Source organism: Helicoverpa zea, chromosome 1, assembly GCF_022581195.2.
Source record: "Helicoverpa zea isolate HzStark_Cry1AcR chromosome 1, ilHelZeax1.1, whole genome shotgun sequence".
NCBI classification, from domain to species: domain Eukaryota; kingdom Metazoa; phylum Arthropoda; class Insecta; order Lepidoptera; family Noctuidae; genus Helicoverpa; species Helicoverpa zea.
In genome coordinates this window covers 10,313,691-10,331,120 of record NC_061452.1, presented here as the reverse complement: position 1 = coordinate 10,331,120, position 17,430 = coordinate 10,313,691, and the positions used below count along the sequence as shown (strand labels likewise).

Genomic DNA, 17,430 nt, shown 5'->3' with positions numbered 1-17,430 from the left:
ATGATTCATTATTCATATTTTATTCAGTTCTACAATACCAATATGAGTAATTAATAAATAAGCTGTCATTCATTCTGAAATGAATGTTGCGGTTGGCGTGAGGCTTGTTTACGAAAACACAACGCGCACCGAAAACAATAGGCCTAGGTCGTTATCATTGGCTTTATTCATAAAGCTATTGTTTGAATCGTTAAATCGGGGGAGTGTAACCGCGTGGAATGAATGGATGCACTTGTCGCATGGAGCCGGGCCGGCTTATCACGAGCTGGTGCGGCGGGCGCTGCGGCGCGCGGCGGCAGTCCGTCGCGCCGCGCGCACCGAGCCCCACGCTCCGCAGCGCCCGCCGCGCCCGCTTATCAAAACATTCCCGCATTGGGATCGATCCGCATGTCTTTACGCGCCGACCACTGATAATGACTCTGTGCCCCGAGTGCTGCTGGATACACTCCCTAAATACTGACGTGTTTGTGTTTGCCATGTGATTTGCCTTCTGATTTTTTAATTAGACAGTTCAGGATAATTACTGAGTTTCAAGTTTTATAATCAAGTATCAATGTGAGTACTTACTTCAATTAATTTGTTTTTAAGTTTCTTAATTGCAAATAATTTCTAAAGTAATCAGGTTGTAGCAAGGTAGGTTGCCAAGTTAACTAAAACATAGAAATAAAAAATATAAGTATTATTATTTTTTGCTTTAGTATCGTGCACAAAAGTAAAAAAAAAACAATAAGTAGTTGAATTTATAGGCACTGAAACGCAAAGCAAAAAATGTTACTGAGTTTTATTGAAAGCGTTTAAAAAGCACTTTTAACTTAAAACTATAGTTGAAGTTAATGTAGAACAATAAATAAAAAATATTTCACTCCTCAGTAAGTAACGAGGTCAAAAGATACGCTTTGGTAAAAATTTAAATTCAATGTCTCAAATTAAGTATAATGCATTTATTGCAAATTAGACTGTTAGTGAATCTTTCTGAAATTCCTAATTGTTTGTGGAACACTTTTTAACCGTATTTTTTTCACAAAAACGGATTATTATTGCCACTGAAAAGTAAGTACCGACAATTAATTCTACGCAGAAATTATTTAATACTCTCCTAAAAAAAATATATCAACGTTTGAAAGCTTTCAAAAGTAAAAAATCCAAGTTCGTTTTGTATCCCGTAGCACTCAGTAAGCATATCTTAGAAGGGAGGATGTTTCAGTAACATCACACGCGGATATTTTTACCCGTAGAGGAGACATTAAAGAGTTACTGAAAGGAACGGACCGAACAGCTGCTCCCAATGTTTGTTAAATACTGTAAAAATGTGCCTCTTTCATATTTCATAACACTCGACAGAAAGTAGTTTTAATTGAAACATTCAAGGCTGGAATTTTAAGTAAATAGCTGCTCGATTTAAGCAGTTTTTATTATGATTTTGGTAATTTCAGTTTAATTGTGAATAAGTATGAAACTGGCGATTTGATTAAAGAGTGCATAAAATTGAGTCACATTAATTAAGATAGTCATTATTTCAAATAAGAATTTAAGTCATAATGGCAAATAAAAAGAACAATGGTTAATTAATAAATTGATTCTAAACATTTAATGTGATTTAATCTCATCAATTTTTACTTTTCCTTCATTAGTCTGAAATAAATTATTGGCTGCAACAAATTTAATACTCTTTAAACGTTTAAGCAAATGAAATAACACCTGCCGAACCAGTTGCATTAAGTAAATCAACATTAATTGATATCAAATAAACGTCCCAATTTATAAAAAAATAAAATTGATAAATAGTAACGTGCGATTAGTTAATAAAACAAATAAATGGACACGTGTTCGGAGATAAAGTATGAGTGAGGATCAAGGATCAAGATTAAAGCAGCAATGCTGCAGTCATCGAGACTCGCATTTGATACCTCACGGATCCATTACTACACTTTGTAATAAACACTGCTATGGCCGTGATTATTTTCCGTCCAGATCCGAGACTGAGAGAATGCTCGGCCGAGGGTGATTGTGCTCGACTAAATGAACAAGTTTGTAAAATGTCATCGCGATCACACCCGGCGTGAGCTAGCGTACTACAATTAGGTGACAATCACCTTGGCGAATAATCGAACGTTCGTTTATTTATCACACAAACAAGGTAAAAACAATAAAACTAATGTTTGATACAAATTCTGAACTCGTTTGTCTGATGTCACTTAAACGATTCTCTTTAATTGCTCCACTATTTTGTAAGAGGTATAACTAGAAACGTTTTCTTTAACTTGCCTTTCTTTTTAACAAGCATTAAATTAATATCGAGCGACAGATGGTTAAATCATTTCGTATCGACATTTCCTCTACATAGTTTTCTATACATGCATAGAGCCAGGTTTAGTTTATAGTTTTATGTTATTTAGGTGTACAATTTCAAGTTATAGTGGTATCGCAAGATCTTTTGAATTATTGAATACTAATAATGATGTTGCATCTGGTATCGAATATCTGTGACTCAATTACGTCACTTTGGTGAGTCTGATGCCACTTTCAGAAATTAAAATAATTTAAATGGTGTCATAATAATAAAATCAGCTTGTCTTATTAATTATAGCTGTTAATCGATGCATGAAATGCTGCGACATTTACGTGTTCAAGGTAACAGTTGTGGCAAAACAGCCTTAAAACTATACTTTACGACCTATACTTAAATATGTTGTAAAGTACTTATAGTTCGGCCATTCAGAGAATGCGTTCCTGACACGTCGCGATTGAACTGACGACGTAACTTTGCAATGGCGTTGCAGTTACGATAAAAATATTTTTGCTGGTTGTTTACCGTTTTAACAATTGAGGAGCATTAAAACAACATTATTATATCAATAATCAATGAATGTAGTTACGTCGTCAGTTCAATCGCGACGTGTCAGGAACGCATTCTCTGAATGGCCGAACTATAGTTATATCCGTTGTGGGCCATCAACATTTGTGCAATAGCATAAATAACTTGAAATCATCCTGTGTGCTTAATTACATACCTTGATTTAAAATAATAATATTTTAAATCGGTACTTAACATCTTATACACATGATTAAGCTTAAAAAATCTCAACATCTTTGTTAGAAAGAACAAACATTTAAGATTTCAAAAAGCAAATGAATTTACATAAACTAAATAAATAAAACATAAATGTAGCCGCCGGTGCATTGACACTGGACACGGGCTAGGTATTTACCTACTGCTCACACTTGCCAGCTATGTACACACTTTTAGTGCTTACTACAGCTGAGTGTCATGGTGGCCGTGCTGTCCACGATATCATTTAAAGGCATCAGCATGCTACACGCTATCAAGGTTAGAAAATCAAGCAAAATAACGCTCATAATCATGAATCCGTGATTAAACACACCGCTTGCTAGAACCATGGCTTTGCGTAAATGTAAAACGTACACTTTAATCATCTGCGGTTTCCAGTTGTTAATGTTCAGAACATGCGCTATGTACAGCGTGTTACACTTACGTACAGTGTGAGCACACATCTCGGGCGAGCTAATCTGCAAACATTAAAGTTTTTACTTGAGATAAAACAGAGCTCATTGAGTTCGGCCGCAATGGGCCGTGGTGCGCACACGCATATGCGCCCTGGATGCCACCAGACCGTCTCGCGCATTAATATCTGGACAATTCATCAACATCGCCCTCGGTAATTAAACATACATATTGCGTCGGAGCATATTTTAGCAGAATTTATTGCCACTACGTTTGAAGTCACGGTCTCGAGTATCACTTTGGTTGCAGAATGCGGATGTTTTGTGCGTGTCAAGTATGACAGCTTCAGGAATATTAAGATTAAATTAATGTTTTTATTTTGTAAGTCAGTGAATATCATAATAACAGATCAGTTTGCATGATAAGTTATATTGAATAAAAATAACCTGCAAGTAACAATCCTTTCAACAGAGGATAGTACCTAAGTCTCAATTCCAACTATCATTTAAGGAAATGGTTTTCCGAATCCGGTTCCACTGGAAGCCGACCCCAACATAGTTGGGAAAAAGGGTCGGGAGATGATTTAAGAAAATGGTTTTAACATAAAAAATATTATCTTGTTTATATCCAAAGTCGAAGATGCCCAAATAGTAGGTACTTGAAAGATATGCTACTACATATTTGCATTTTAAAATACTTTTTAATGAAATCTGAAATATTCAAAGTTTGATTACCATTATCGCGATGAAACATTTATTAACATGCAAAATTGGATTCGGTAGCCGTTTCGCCTTCACGAATCGTAAACATGTTGGGTGTGGGCATGCGCTCTGCGAAAATATGCAAGGCTATATTGGAAATGTCACCGACTCTTTAATACGTCCTTGCTAATTAAGTTATTTCCAAAATAATTCGCTCAACTCTTACGTTTCTCTTCTTTTTCGTTAATCAAAATGAATCTTGAATCTATTTGAATAATACAAAATAGTCTGAAACTAAACCTTTTCAAACGTTAAATATTACATGAAACATCCACCAAAATGACCCGCCCTTCTCTATTTCTTATGTTTCTGTTGGGAAGTACTTAAAGGCACAGCAAACTCCCAGCGATTCATAAGATTATTAAATTTTAGCCGAAATTCATGAAAATAATTCGATTTTGACAACTGAGCAAGACATGCTATTACATATTGCTTTAGAGTGCGTGAAGGATCTCTAGCAAGCTGAAAGGCACAGGCGCAGCAGCTAGATATCTCGCTGAAAAATATTTATTTAGAGCACCTATAATAGTACAGATATTTAATGGAAGATAAATCCAATTTATTTAACATTGAGGAAATAGGTAAGTAGGTAGGTATGTTATAATTATAATATTACACCTGCATATATTCTTAACACGAATAAATTTAATGTGAGAACGGTGCTACTTGTAAACACAATGGACATACTTCAGACAGATTGGGCAAGTTTATAATTGTTATGTAATTATTGTCATCCAAATATAGAACTTTTTGTATGTTCCTATCAAATTACAAGTTCAACAGCGTCAATGTTTGCAAATAATTTCCACTTTGAATCGATACATTAAGTATCGGGTGATCATTTATAGTATTGGAGAAACACTTTAATAATGTATCTACATAAGTTATTGGCAATATAGTTTTTACCAAGATTAGAGCACGACGATCAGGAAATTGGTTTTATTGGTTCACTTAGCGAATACTTTGTTGCTAAATGCACTGCGTATGTAAACAGTTAAACATGTTACGTATCGGGGTACTTTCGACCGACCTCGCTAGGCAAGGATTATTGCAATTGTAAAAATCAAAAATATAGGCGTCTAGTTAAAAAATATGTTTTAACACCTACTCAATTACCTAATCGAGTAGTTACTTAATAAGAGAGCAGACGAGCCATTCAGACATTTTAAAAGGTGTTTTTATTAAGAACAAATTGGGCAGCGAACTGGTTTGGCGTAACTCCGGAAGCGAACAGGTTCCTCGAAGCCGAGATAAGTATTAATTGGAATTTTAATTTTTACTAATCAAAGATGCTTGTGAATGGCTCGCTGCCGGGAATCGGTTTTTCTGTACCTATTACGTATATTAAGTAACACGGCTTTCACTGGATCAAGTTATTCGTTACAATCGAAGCATCACGCAATCGTTTTTAGGTAACTAAATGGTTCGTCATACATTTGAACACGTTACCGTAGGTTAACCATGGAGGAGACTCTATACTACATAGGTTGTTATGAAGGATGTATTAATAGGTATTATAAATATTAGCTTTCATATCGGAATAACGTTTCGAGAGAATCACATACTTTTCCAGGTAGGTAGTAGGTGAAATCACGGGCGGATGCAGGCTATATTATATAGCTACTAATTAAACTGCTTCCTATCCTAGTCTTAGAGTTAAAGTGAAGGCTGGTTCATTGCATTCGAGACTATAATTTCATTAGTTGAAGACACACTAAATTACTGTCTCGTTATTCAATTCAAATTAATATTTTTATAGCTATACCTAGTTTCTAATTGCTCGTTAATTCTTTTTTTAATAGTGGCTTCGTAATTATGCTAATAAGCCTCGGGTTAAGGAACCAGGATGAATCATGTTTTTAATTCTTCTGTTTTGTATGAATTCACATTAAAGAATTCATTTCATGACCGTGAAGCATAACCAACAACTACGGATAATTGGTGAATTCTGCTGATCACACGTGGAACTAATCGAAACCGCGAGTTCCGGATAATAAAGTAAGATACGGCGATATTCTACATACCTGATGTGCTCAGGAAGTTTTAAAAATAGTCGTCAATGAATTAGAATCATATAATTCATTAAAACAGAAAATAATGAGTGACGTCGATACATTCATTTAAACAAGGTGCTGTTTTCCTGTTAATTAATTTTAAAGTAACATTTTCCTTGGTATTGTTAGGTTTCAGTCATTTTATTTAATTCAAATATGTTTTTATGTTTAATTTTGTTTGACTTGGATATTAAAAATCCTTTTTTAGTAAATATTAGGTCCAATATGGTAATATGTAATCGTAAATATGTTAAATGTAAAGTGGCTGGGTTCCAATTCAGTGACAGGAAACAGTCGAGTTTGTTTTATTGCTAGCTATTAATGTCTCATAGCTGGACGTGCTTGATTTACCTCCGCTTGGTTTACGCAAGGTGGAGCCACTTAACTTCCGATACCGTTGTACGGTACATCACTATTTAAAATATCAAATAAGAAGGTACTTAGAAACATCAACCTAATACCATCTGTTGAACATATTATTTTACTTAAGTAAACCCCTAGCAATTAAACAAAGGTCCCTATTTGCCGAAAAGCTGTAAAATAAACAAGGCTATTAAAGGTATTAGTAAAACAAAAGTGATTGCTTTCCCAAGCCAGACGGCATGTTTACCAGCCGTCTACATTCCTGTTATTGTTTGCTTTACACAAAGCTTTAAGGTGTTAGAGTTTTATAAAGCCGTGTTTTGTTGTAGATCGTAAAAGTGCATTCGGTTGTAGGAGGATAGATAGTTTCGAAGAGCATTTCTCTTGAATGGTAGGGTCCGCCCACGAGGCGCGTGCGCAGGCCCGCCCGCCCACGCGCTTGTAAATTGTTCCCTAACTGTACCAGCGACAAATTGCCCGTGCGCCAGACATAATAGCGGTCCTTTAATCTTAATATGATGAGAATCATATTTAAACGTAGGCATGATTGTGCGATGTAAATCAGAATCACGAGTTAATATCTCTAAAGCGACAAGAGAAATAGCGGAGCGTACGATAATGATAAATGGTTAGTTCACAAGCATTATAAACGCAGTAAAATTATGGATAATTCTCGAAAATTAGTACGGGTACGACATCCGACCATAGAGATTTTTTGATGATTTTCGCACCAACCGAAAAAAGGATTGCCACTGCATAATTACATATGTATGTGAACAAAGTCAATCTTGCTGGTAATAGAATGCTTCCTCAACTAATTGGTACCGTCGGCTGTGGAGCACCTGCGCATGTCGGAGATGTCGGCTTCTTCAGATTAACGGCACCGCACTAATGATGGGCAAATAACAAATACCGCACTCAAACAAGCCAGTACCACTAATGCAATAGTAGAGTTTACTCAGACGCATATTTTAATCATCAAATTTTGAGAATGATTGGGCGTTAAGATTCCATGCGTTGAAACACAGAATTGAATGAAAGATACATTAGTTTAAAAATCGGAGCATTGAAGCTTATCGTCATGTATTTTTAGAACCTATAGGTATGTAACTACAGTAAAGTAAAAAATCTACCGTGCATCTTATCTACATTCATTAAGTAGGCAAGCATATTATCTCTTACATACATTTCCGATATTATATACGTAGTTAAAAACAGTTACCGCTAGAAACTTACTTATTACAAAGTAAGAAACTTACATTACGATTTGCGGAATTACAATCTGCTGTGAACATTATAAACGTTACTTTTAAGTGAGTGAAACTTTATACTGACGATCTTGGCCCGGATAAAACAACACGTTACGACATTCATTAGTTGTCAGAAATAATACTTATCAATCCTTAAGCCTTGTTTATTCGTCTCTTGTACTTGGTAGTACCTAGCAGTAATTTTAAAAACAATAGCAAGAAGGCTTACTACTTAGCTTACGTTCCCTTGGGTTAGGGCTGCCATCTCGAATTTCGCCAAACCCGGACAAACATTAAAAAAACCCGGACATTTGGCGTAAATCGCATTTTCTCCCCGAACGAGGACGATTTTTTTTAAACAAAATAATACCAATTTTTAATCCATTTACTATTAACAAATACTTAAATTCAATGAGGTGCTTTCTTACATGAAAAGTGTCCGGGTTTTCCCCGGACACTTCTTGAAACCCCGCCCAGACGGCCCCCGGACGGCCTCCAAACGAGGACAAATCCGGGGAAACCCGGACGGATGGCAGCCCTACCTTGGGCGGATGACCGCGTTTTAATTTAATAGCATTAGCAACATACTATGATAATTATTAACATGAAATATTATAATCTAAAGCGCTTTACATGCAAGTGCTTGAAGCTTATGATAAATAGGTTCAATATCGGGTTATTATTTTTTATATAATACTTATTTGGTTACAAAGTAGTCCTTGAGTTGATGCCAAAACACGTTAAGATAGACTTACAGATTATCTGTGAACAATAACTCTTTCCAGGTTCCAGTAACACCAAGAAAATGGCTAGGCGACATGTTTAGTTAGGTGTTCCTTTGTGTTGTGCAGGTATCCGGAGAAATGTATGCTTCTTAAACATACAAACGAAACAGCATTGTCTTTACTCTTTTGAGCCCATGACCATCTGCCTCTACAAAATTAAAATTCATGTATCGGTATCTTATGTTACTAAAACGGGTTTAATTAACATCTGAGATTTTGATTAGTGCATTACTTATGTAGTTCTATGGTATTACTGGCATATTATGTTATCCATAAAAGAGATAAAATGGTCTGCATACACCAACTGTGATACCGTATTCGTACCGTGTGTTTAATCACGTCTCATTGCGAGCATATTTGTCATACGCAGCCGAGCGACGGCCCTTGCTGAAGATTACCTACGTGCTGTACTCTGCTCTGAGCGGCTTATTATACTCATACAAGTAGGCCGCTTCAATGAAAACCAGCACTCTCATTAAAACCTACAACTACACGTCTGTTTAAAATAGGTAGTTCTACATATTTTGTAAATTTAACGTCAACAATCGCACACATTGTTGCATTGTAAAAGTGTTCACAAAGAAATGATGTAAGTTTCAAAACAATAGAACCTCGTCTCACCCATTTTAATGTCGGACGTTTCTAATTTTACAGGTTGCGCCAAAGTATTTAGTATCAAAGCTTCTATATTTATTTATTAAGATAATGAATTTGAAAGTCGCTACATCTTAAATGTCGTATGGAATAAAAACATTTTACGTCTTTTTGATTTAAAATACCTAGGAAAAAGGTGCCTGTCTTTACCATTACTCTTGAGTTTGTACTCGGGTACCATATTCCTCCAACATATTTGCGTGTCACCTGTCACGGGCGTGACTCAATCCAGCATTGCTTTTTAAACACTTACAACGCCCGCCGCCCTATTGTCCTTCAATAGATGGCGATAAAAGTCTCTACGTGACGGAATTTTTATGTTTCCGATCCCTAGCCGTAGAATAGAAATGATATAACATTGTAGTTAAATCAACAAATTGACTGATATTTAATCATGCACAATCTGCAAGATCTTATTATTGAAAGCAGTCGTTTGTTTTTAATCTAGATTTGATATGGCACGCTAGCATGCGGCACGTGATTTGTGATATGTATTTTAGATAGTAATGTGAAAGTAATATTAATTAGTAGTCTAAGTAATGGAAGTTCCTAGGTGAAGAGAGTATAATGTTTCAGTGGAGCGTCGCGTTGCCTGCGCCCGCGCCGCCTGCATCGCTGTCTCCCCCATGTGCACTGGTATGAGGTGAGTCACCGCACTCGATTTAACTTCCGTCGCTAAGTTTGCACATCTGAGAAATCTTTATGCGAATGTAGAGCTAATGGGTAGACACATTAAAAAAAATGACATTACTCAGAGTTTTAAAGGTCAACTTTTTGCTTAAGTAAACAATAGAGTGGCACTTTCATAAAGCAAAATGTGCAGCATGGTGCGCACATATAAGTATCATGCGCTCGCTATTAGTTAGCGCTGCGCACCTGCCTCGCGACTCGATGTCAATGTCCGTCAAACGCGAGCCGGGAGCCTCTACTTACTTTACTAGGTACTTTATTATAATAACGCATACAGTAACCATACTCAACGTCATACACTTTTAACCAAGAATATGATTTGAGTAGCTACAATGCTTCGATTTGTGCGAAATACATACGACCTCATCCCTTGGTTCCAGAATCTTTATGAGCAATCTAATATTTTGGTACTAGGAACCATCACACGATTTTTTTAAAAGTATGGACTACCTAAATTAAAGGGACATGCGCTTTCTTTATGACCTTTGTAAATATGACCACATTCGTCCTTCAAGAGCGATCTCCGGGATTCCCCAGTGTCCAGACTCGCTTCCACCTTTTGACCCGAATCTTATTTTTCTTCATACCTACTTATATGATTTTCTTAAAATAAGTAAATAGGTGTGTATTCTAGTAAGTATCTAAGTATGTTGTGTTCTATTGAGTATGTATTTTTTATCAAATTTTCAAACTTCTCTTTTTATTGCTATAATGTTTCCCGCCGCGGAAAAACGAATACAAAAATAATTGCTTGGTAGATAAGGTATGCGTATGTTCATATCCGCGTTGGCGCCTGCGATGAAAAACATAATTGCCAAGAACGTATACAAATCAGGTCCAGGAATAGTGAGTCTGTCTGAAGCTTCGTGCCCGCTAGGAATTTTAAGAGGAGAGTAATCTAGTGATATTTAAACTATTAAGTTTCTAGGCTAGATTTGTCGCTGTCATCAGTGGACTGCAACTACTGCAAGCTTGCGACACACTCGCATTATGTAATTACCGCGTGGCTATTTATGTAGGACATAAATAATAACAGTACTACAGCAGCACAATTTTATGCATTGACATGCGCAATTTCTAGAGACATGACCTCATGGCATTTACAATTAGATTAAGTAGATTAGTGTTTTTTTTAATACTTAAGTGGGCTCTACCTTTGAACGCATAGCGTGAGATTTATTATAAAACTTGAAAAGCGGTAAACAAATAAATGAGTTTATCTATGTTCTGGTAGGACACATTAACGAGATGAAGTAGCTGTGTATCTTGACGCTGCTACTGACCGATAACCGCGGCGACTCGCTCCGGCTCGCTTCCGGCAGAAACGTTTCCTTTGCCATCAAGCTCTACATCATTAGCGTAGCTTTCCCAGGTTATTTTATTTTTGGAAGACGGTAGAAAAGGTTGATCTGTCCATTTAAAAAAGAAATTTTGTCGAATACACAGATTATGTACTCTTGGCGAGATTTAATCACACTATCATGATATCAAAGCAATGTATGGGTTATGATAGTTGTTAAATAATAATTTTATTTCTGTTACAAGAAAGCAAATACCTGATTTCTATGGTTCCTCTATTAGTATTACTAATTTTAATTAAACACGTAACAAGCGGTTTAAATTGAAATTTAAATATGTACTGATCTGTATCTGGCGGGTCAGTACACTACCACAGGGACTAGGGACCACTTCCAACTAGCTACGTTCAGCATAATCTATTAACATTTCCTGTTAACGGACTGACTACTGCTTTGATATTAATTATAATTAAAACGACCGTTTCTTGGGATTACCGCAAATACAACTATCGGAGAGAAGTTCTTGCGATTGAAAAATAACGTGGACTAGATTGGATCGGGATGACAGTCATTAGATAAGTCTAACGTCTCGAAGCCTGGGTTTCCGGCCATCCTGTAAAACCAGCTATGAGTCACTTGTGCACGCAATATAAACGTTCCTACTCTTTACCTATATTATGTTATTAGTTACCATGCTAGTATAATTACGCTGAGTGCGTCAATCACGTTCATCTAATGACAGTCAAGAACGGTTCACATCCTGAAAGCTCCTGTTTTTTAGTAGGCCTTAAGATAATTATTTCTCAAGAACTGATATTAAACATATAACAACTGATATTAAACTGTTACAAAATTAAGTTCCACTACCAGAAATGAGAATCGGATACTTCTGTTGCTTATCATACAAATGTACAGTAATAATTGCTTTGAAGCAAAATTAATTTACCTACTTTTTAATTTAGTTATTTTTGTCACCTTATACCCTATCTCACGAGTTGTTTTTTGCGATTTCAGAGCAGAGGGCGCGTGCGGAGTGGCGCGATGGTTGCGTGATCGGTCATCATGCGCCTCTTCCGCGGGCCGAAGCGCAGGGAAGTGACCGGGCCGCGAGCCGTCGCGACGCCGTCTCCGCGCAGAGACGCCGCCGCCGCAGACATTGCCGACACCGCGCCGCACGTCGCACACGACTTTACGCTTGTAACCGCATTGCCAGCCATGGTTATGGAAGATGATGTCAAGGAAATGAAGAAAGGTAATTTTTATGTCAAGTGTAATGTAATACAAGTTAGTAAATAAGTTGTCAATATCTATTCTTGTGGACAAGGGAAATGAATGATTTATATAGCATAACGTATTACTTCTGTCTTTTCAGTGTTTGCTACGTGGGGTCGCCGTATGGGGAAGAAACTTGAAATGTTGAAGAAAACAGATACTAAAGAAATTTTACAAGAAGACCAACCTAATGAGGAGTTAAAGGAAGAACCTACTGTTCCTACTGGACAGTTTAAGAAAAAACAGCACTGGAAAATGGGTCGTAGCAGTTCAGACTCTACTTCATTAAAAAGAGATACTGATACTGATTCTATCCGGAGCGGATCCAGAGATAGATCACCGAGCCCTTTTAAATCATTTTTTCATAGAATGGGTTCCACGGGAATGTTGAATTCTGCCAAATCGCAATCACTTAACATGCACAAAACACCTGAAAACTTTCCAGTTGCAAATGGTCCTTCTTTGTATCGCAGTTGTTCAACTTCACATCTTTCTACATACGTAAAAGCTGATGATCCATCAGACGATATTGACTTACAAAATGCGGACAATGAGAGCAAAACTTCTCCTAAAAAACACAACAAGCTGACGGAAGACACTTTGGTAACATCTTCAGCGAAAGCGGTTAGTTGTGATAATATTAACAATTTAAATGATGGCCAAACAAGCAATGGAGCTTCTAAGAAACCAAATTTTCCTTACGCATTCTTACGATCTAAGTTATCAGTTTTGCCTGAAGAAAACAGCATAGCTTCACAGCAAAGAACTAGCTCAATCAGACAAAGTATGTCTGAAAGAATTGATAGAAAATCTCCGAAATTCCGAAAAGATAGAATTTGTCTTACGAACTCACGATCAGAAGAACGATATCAGAGCAGTGATAGCATATCTATTCATGACGAAAACTTATTATTTAATAGTGCATTAAGAAAAGATTACGATTTTTCCCGAAGTTCTATGAGAAGTATCAATGAAATAGATGGCCGTATGTATCCGATTGGACGTAATGACGATGTTCCACGAAGATCCTCAATGGTTTCCCATAGAGCACCTTTAGATTATGATCCAATGCTTATCCCACGTAATAGGAATAGTTTACCCGTATATGAATATGGTTCAGTGCTAGGTTCTATGCGAGACATAAAAACCGAAATTACTTCATCTACTCAAAGCATTCACCATGGAACGGAAAATGTTGAAGTGCAAACCCATCGCCTTAGTAATTATGTAAGTTCCAACGAGTCTGGATATGATAGTGATGGTCGGCCCACCGATGACCATAGCAACCATTCTCCGCCAGGATATTCTTCTCATTTTAATCATGCATCGATTCGAAAGGAATCAATGGACCTGACTTGTGATGGGAATCCTGGAAATTTCTCAAGACAATATAGTTTGAACCAAAAAATTAACTTTGGTCGTGTACAAGTTCCGGTTCGACGAAGTTCCACCCCTTGTGCTTTATTTCCCGTAGAGAAAAGTAATTCTTATGAATATGAAAATGATAACAACCACAAATTTCCTAGTGATAGTATAAAAAATACAAATTTTGATCATATAGACTCAAAACCACCACCGCTTCCAAAGAAAACTCTCAGTAAAAAGCAACCTTACGTCTACAAAACGATAACACTCGACGAAAGAGTTCAAACAAGAAAAATAAAATTTCTACACTCACAATTACTTCCTGTTGAACAGGCATCAAATCAAGATATTACTGCTGATAGTCCGTCGCAAATGCCACAAGTTGCTGAAACTGATATTTTCGGTAGAGGACCTTGTACAAAACGGTTTAGAAAAATAAGATTACTAAAATCAAGGCTAGATGAGAGTCTTGGTGTTTACTTGGCACAGCACAGAGTGGATTTTGATAGCAGTGGTTCCAATTATGAAATACGATACATTGTTGTCAAATTAGATTTTGATGGAATAGCTCATAGAGATGGAAGATTGCGAATTGGCGATGAAATAGTTAATGTTAATGGTAGAGTATTGCGAGGACTGTCATCACTAAAAGAAGTTCAACACATAGTCAATTCTTGTTCGACCGAAGCAACGATAGAAGATGGTGCATTATTTCAAAGATACCAAGTCGACCTAGTGATGGCTCACGACGAAATTACACCCATAACATTAAGTAGAATAATCAACAACCAGCCTTTAGAACAGAATACTGTCACTATCCCAGCATCCAACGTTCCTCCTGATATAATATCACAAACTGTGCATAAGCCGTTGCCTTCCAATCAAATAACAATCGAGACACATTTTCCTGCTGAAAAACAATTTTATCACCGCGATGCTTCGAATAGAACCAAAGAACATTCAAGTGAACAGAAAAAATATGAGTCAGATCATCATAAAAAATGCGAAGTTGGTATTCAAGTAAACAACGGCCCGATGCTGTCTAACCAGAAGAGTGACGACGAGAAGTTGTTAGAGAGGCATTGTTATTCACAATCTGCGTCTTTGCAAAACATCACCAACATTGAAATCTCCCTTAGATCATCGCCAACACCGCGGTCAAACCAGGGAAATAACTATAGGCCAATATCATTTCATACCACTAGACCACCATCAACTACTGCGCCTTATTCTATCTATAATGACAACGCAACTAACGAAATCAAAGAGAACTTCTCACACTACATTAAACACGTGCCAAGGCTCTACCAGAATAGATCATTCGAAAGTATTCCAGAACAATTGAGAAATAGTAGTCGGAGTCGATTTTTCAGCAGAGTAGGATCTCAACGATGCTCTCCGAGCCCGGGCCCCCACATATCAAGGCTCCAAGAACACTCTGCAGCTTCACATCAAGATAACCAGCATGGCGGGCATTATGCGCACAGTTCTTTACACAGAGTTGAATTTTGGAAAGGCCAAGGACATAAAAGTCTTGGTTTTAGTATCGTTGGAGGAACTGACTCACCCAAGGGACAAATGGGTATTTTTGTCAAAACGGTGTTTCCAAATGGCCAGGCTGCTGACCAGGGCACTATTTTTGAAGGTGATTATTGCTTTTAACTTGAAGGTCTCATTTGTAAGGACTGAAAAAAAAAATAACCAAGGTAAATAATAAATAAGAAATATTATATCAACTATATTTGTCTGTTTCAGGTGATGAGATTTTGTCAGTAAATAGTGTACCGACACGCGGACTGAGCCATGCTGGTGCTATTTCACTCTTCAAGCAAGTAAAGGAAGGAAAAATAGAACTGACGCTTTCAAGACGAAGGTAAATGAAAACATTGATAACATCGCATTCGTAACCTGTAATTACTTCATTATTTGAATGTTTAAGAACCTATCCTGGAATAAAAGCTTTATTGCTGTCCTGCACGAATCTGTGTCCCGATAGAGTCTATAGAGATTTGTAAATTAATTTGTTGACTTGTCTTCATTTTTACGCGATGTTTAGGACAATGATTTTAAAATAGACCTTTGTTTTTTTCAGAGCACCTAGGTCGAGATCTGTGGAACCTCTCGGCAATTTTCGCGGTGACGTGAAACGGGAATAATATTATTTATTTATATCCCAAAGAGACAATGGTGTTTTCGAGTGCAATAATACACTTTATTAATTATAGCCAAAGGCAAATCTAAGATGCTTGTTTCACTGTCACTTAACAACATTGTGAATATTGATATTAAAATAATGGATATATTGATTAGGGTGACATTGTATCGTATTAATGTTTATCATCCGTCACAGTAAATGTACATCGCCTTACAAATAAAATATTCTTATGGCAAATAAAATAAATATTGGTTAAATGGGCTACTTCACTTGTGGTTATTAATTTAATACTGTTATTGAGTATATGAATGGTAATATGAAATGAATGCACGCCAACATATCTATTGTATCTACTTAATAACCACGTGGTATCGGAAATGAAAATATGTAGTCTCATTTAACGCCATTTAATGTATATCATGTTTACTTAATGTTTACGCTAAATTTTATTAGCTCTGTAAAATAAGACTGTATGTATAGCTATAGCTAATTTAATATTTTCGTTGTAGTCTGTTATATTATGATAGCTATTGTTAAAGTTGTTAGGAATGCTAGATCTCGTTATTTACTGTAACTTGTATATACTAGTAGTCGTAGAACATTTTGTTACAATGTTATCATTTAATGAAGACTAGACTTCCTAAACAATAACCACATGACAATTAGAAAGGCAATCAGACTGATATAATTAAATAATCATTGAGTACCTATATAACTGCCAAAGCTTTAGACTTAGCGAGAAATATTTCGAACACATTTCTCTCATAAAACAAATACCTATGGACGCAAAGCCGTCACCGTTGGACGATTACATCAACTTTGAAAATAAAAACAGCATTTACTTCATTCTGTTACAGGCTTGTAGTGTATTGTACACATATAAATTTCCGAAAATGTTATTATGTACTTGTGATGCAATATGTGAAGCGAATCAGCGAATTTACTCCGTCCATTAAGATTGTTGATACGGCCTATTGTTTTGGAATAACTTTCAGCAAGCATAGTTTCAGCAAACAACCAGTTGTTTCCTAGCGGGAACTAAATTTATGACATGATAGCATAGAGATCGTGAAACATTCGTAAGTTAATCCATCCATCCACAGTATTGTTCGTTACATTTACCTATTGTAAATAAATTGCAATACCTCAATGCTTTTAAAAATATACACGAATATAACTATGAACTTTTTTATTTATTTAATGAAAGATAGAAATAATAAAAACAAAAAATAAAAGAATTGACATACACTACTAAAAGCTCTAAGTGAATGGCTTTCTGCTTCTTTAATCCTACCTACTGCAACATGGTACTGAACAAGT

General features: G+C 36.4%; 1 protein-coding gene across 2 annotated transcripts; it reads left to right on the top strand.

The window, feature by feature from the left end:
- Positions 1 to 324: 324 nt before the first annotated feature.
- Positions 325 to 17,290, top strand: LOC124630673. Of its 2 annotated transcripts, XM_047164640.1 has the most exons (6): positions 325 to 555; positions 9,907 to 9,973; positions 12,333 to 12,570; positions 12,691 to 15,600; positions 15,711 to 15,828; positions 16,048 to 17,290. In XM_047164640.1, the coding sequence occupies exons 3-6, from the start codon at positions 12,381 to 12,383 to the stop codon at positions 16,109 to 16,111; spliced, it is 3,282 nt and encodes a 1,093-aa protein (XP_047020596.1). In that variant the 5' UTR covers positions 325 to 555; positions 9,907 to 9,973; positions 12,333 to 12,380; the 3' UTR covers positions 16,112 to 17,290. The 2 variants fall into 2 exon arrangements, with proteins under 2 accessions (XP_047020596.1, XP_047020600.1); XM_047164644.1 differs by lacking the exon at positions 9,907 to 9,973.
- Positions 17,291 to 17,430: the final 140 nt, after the last annotated feature.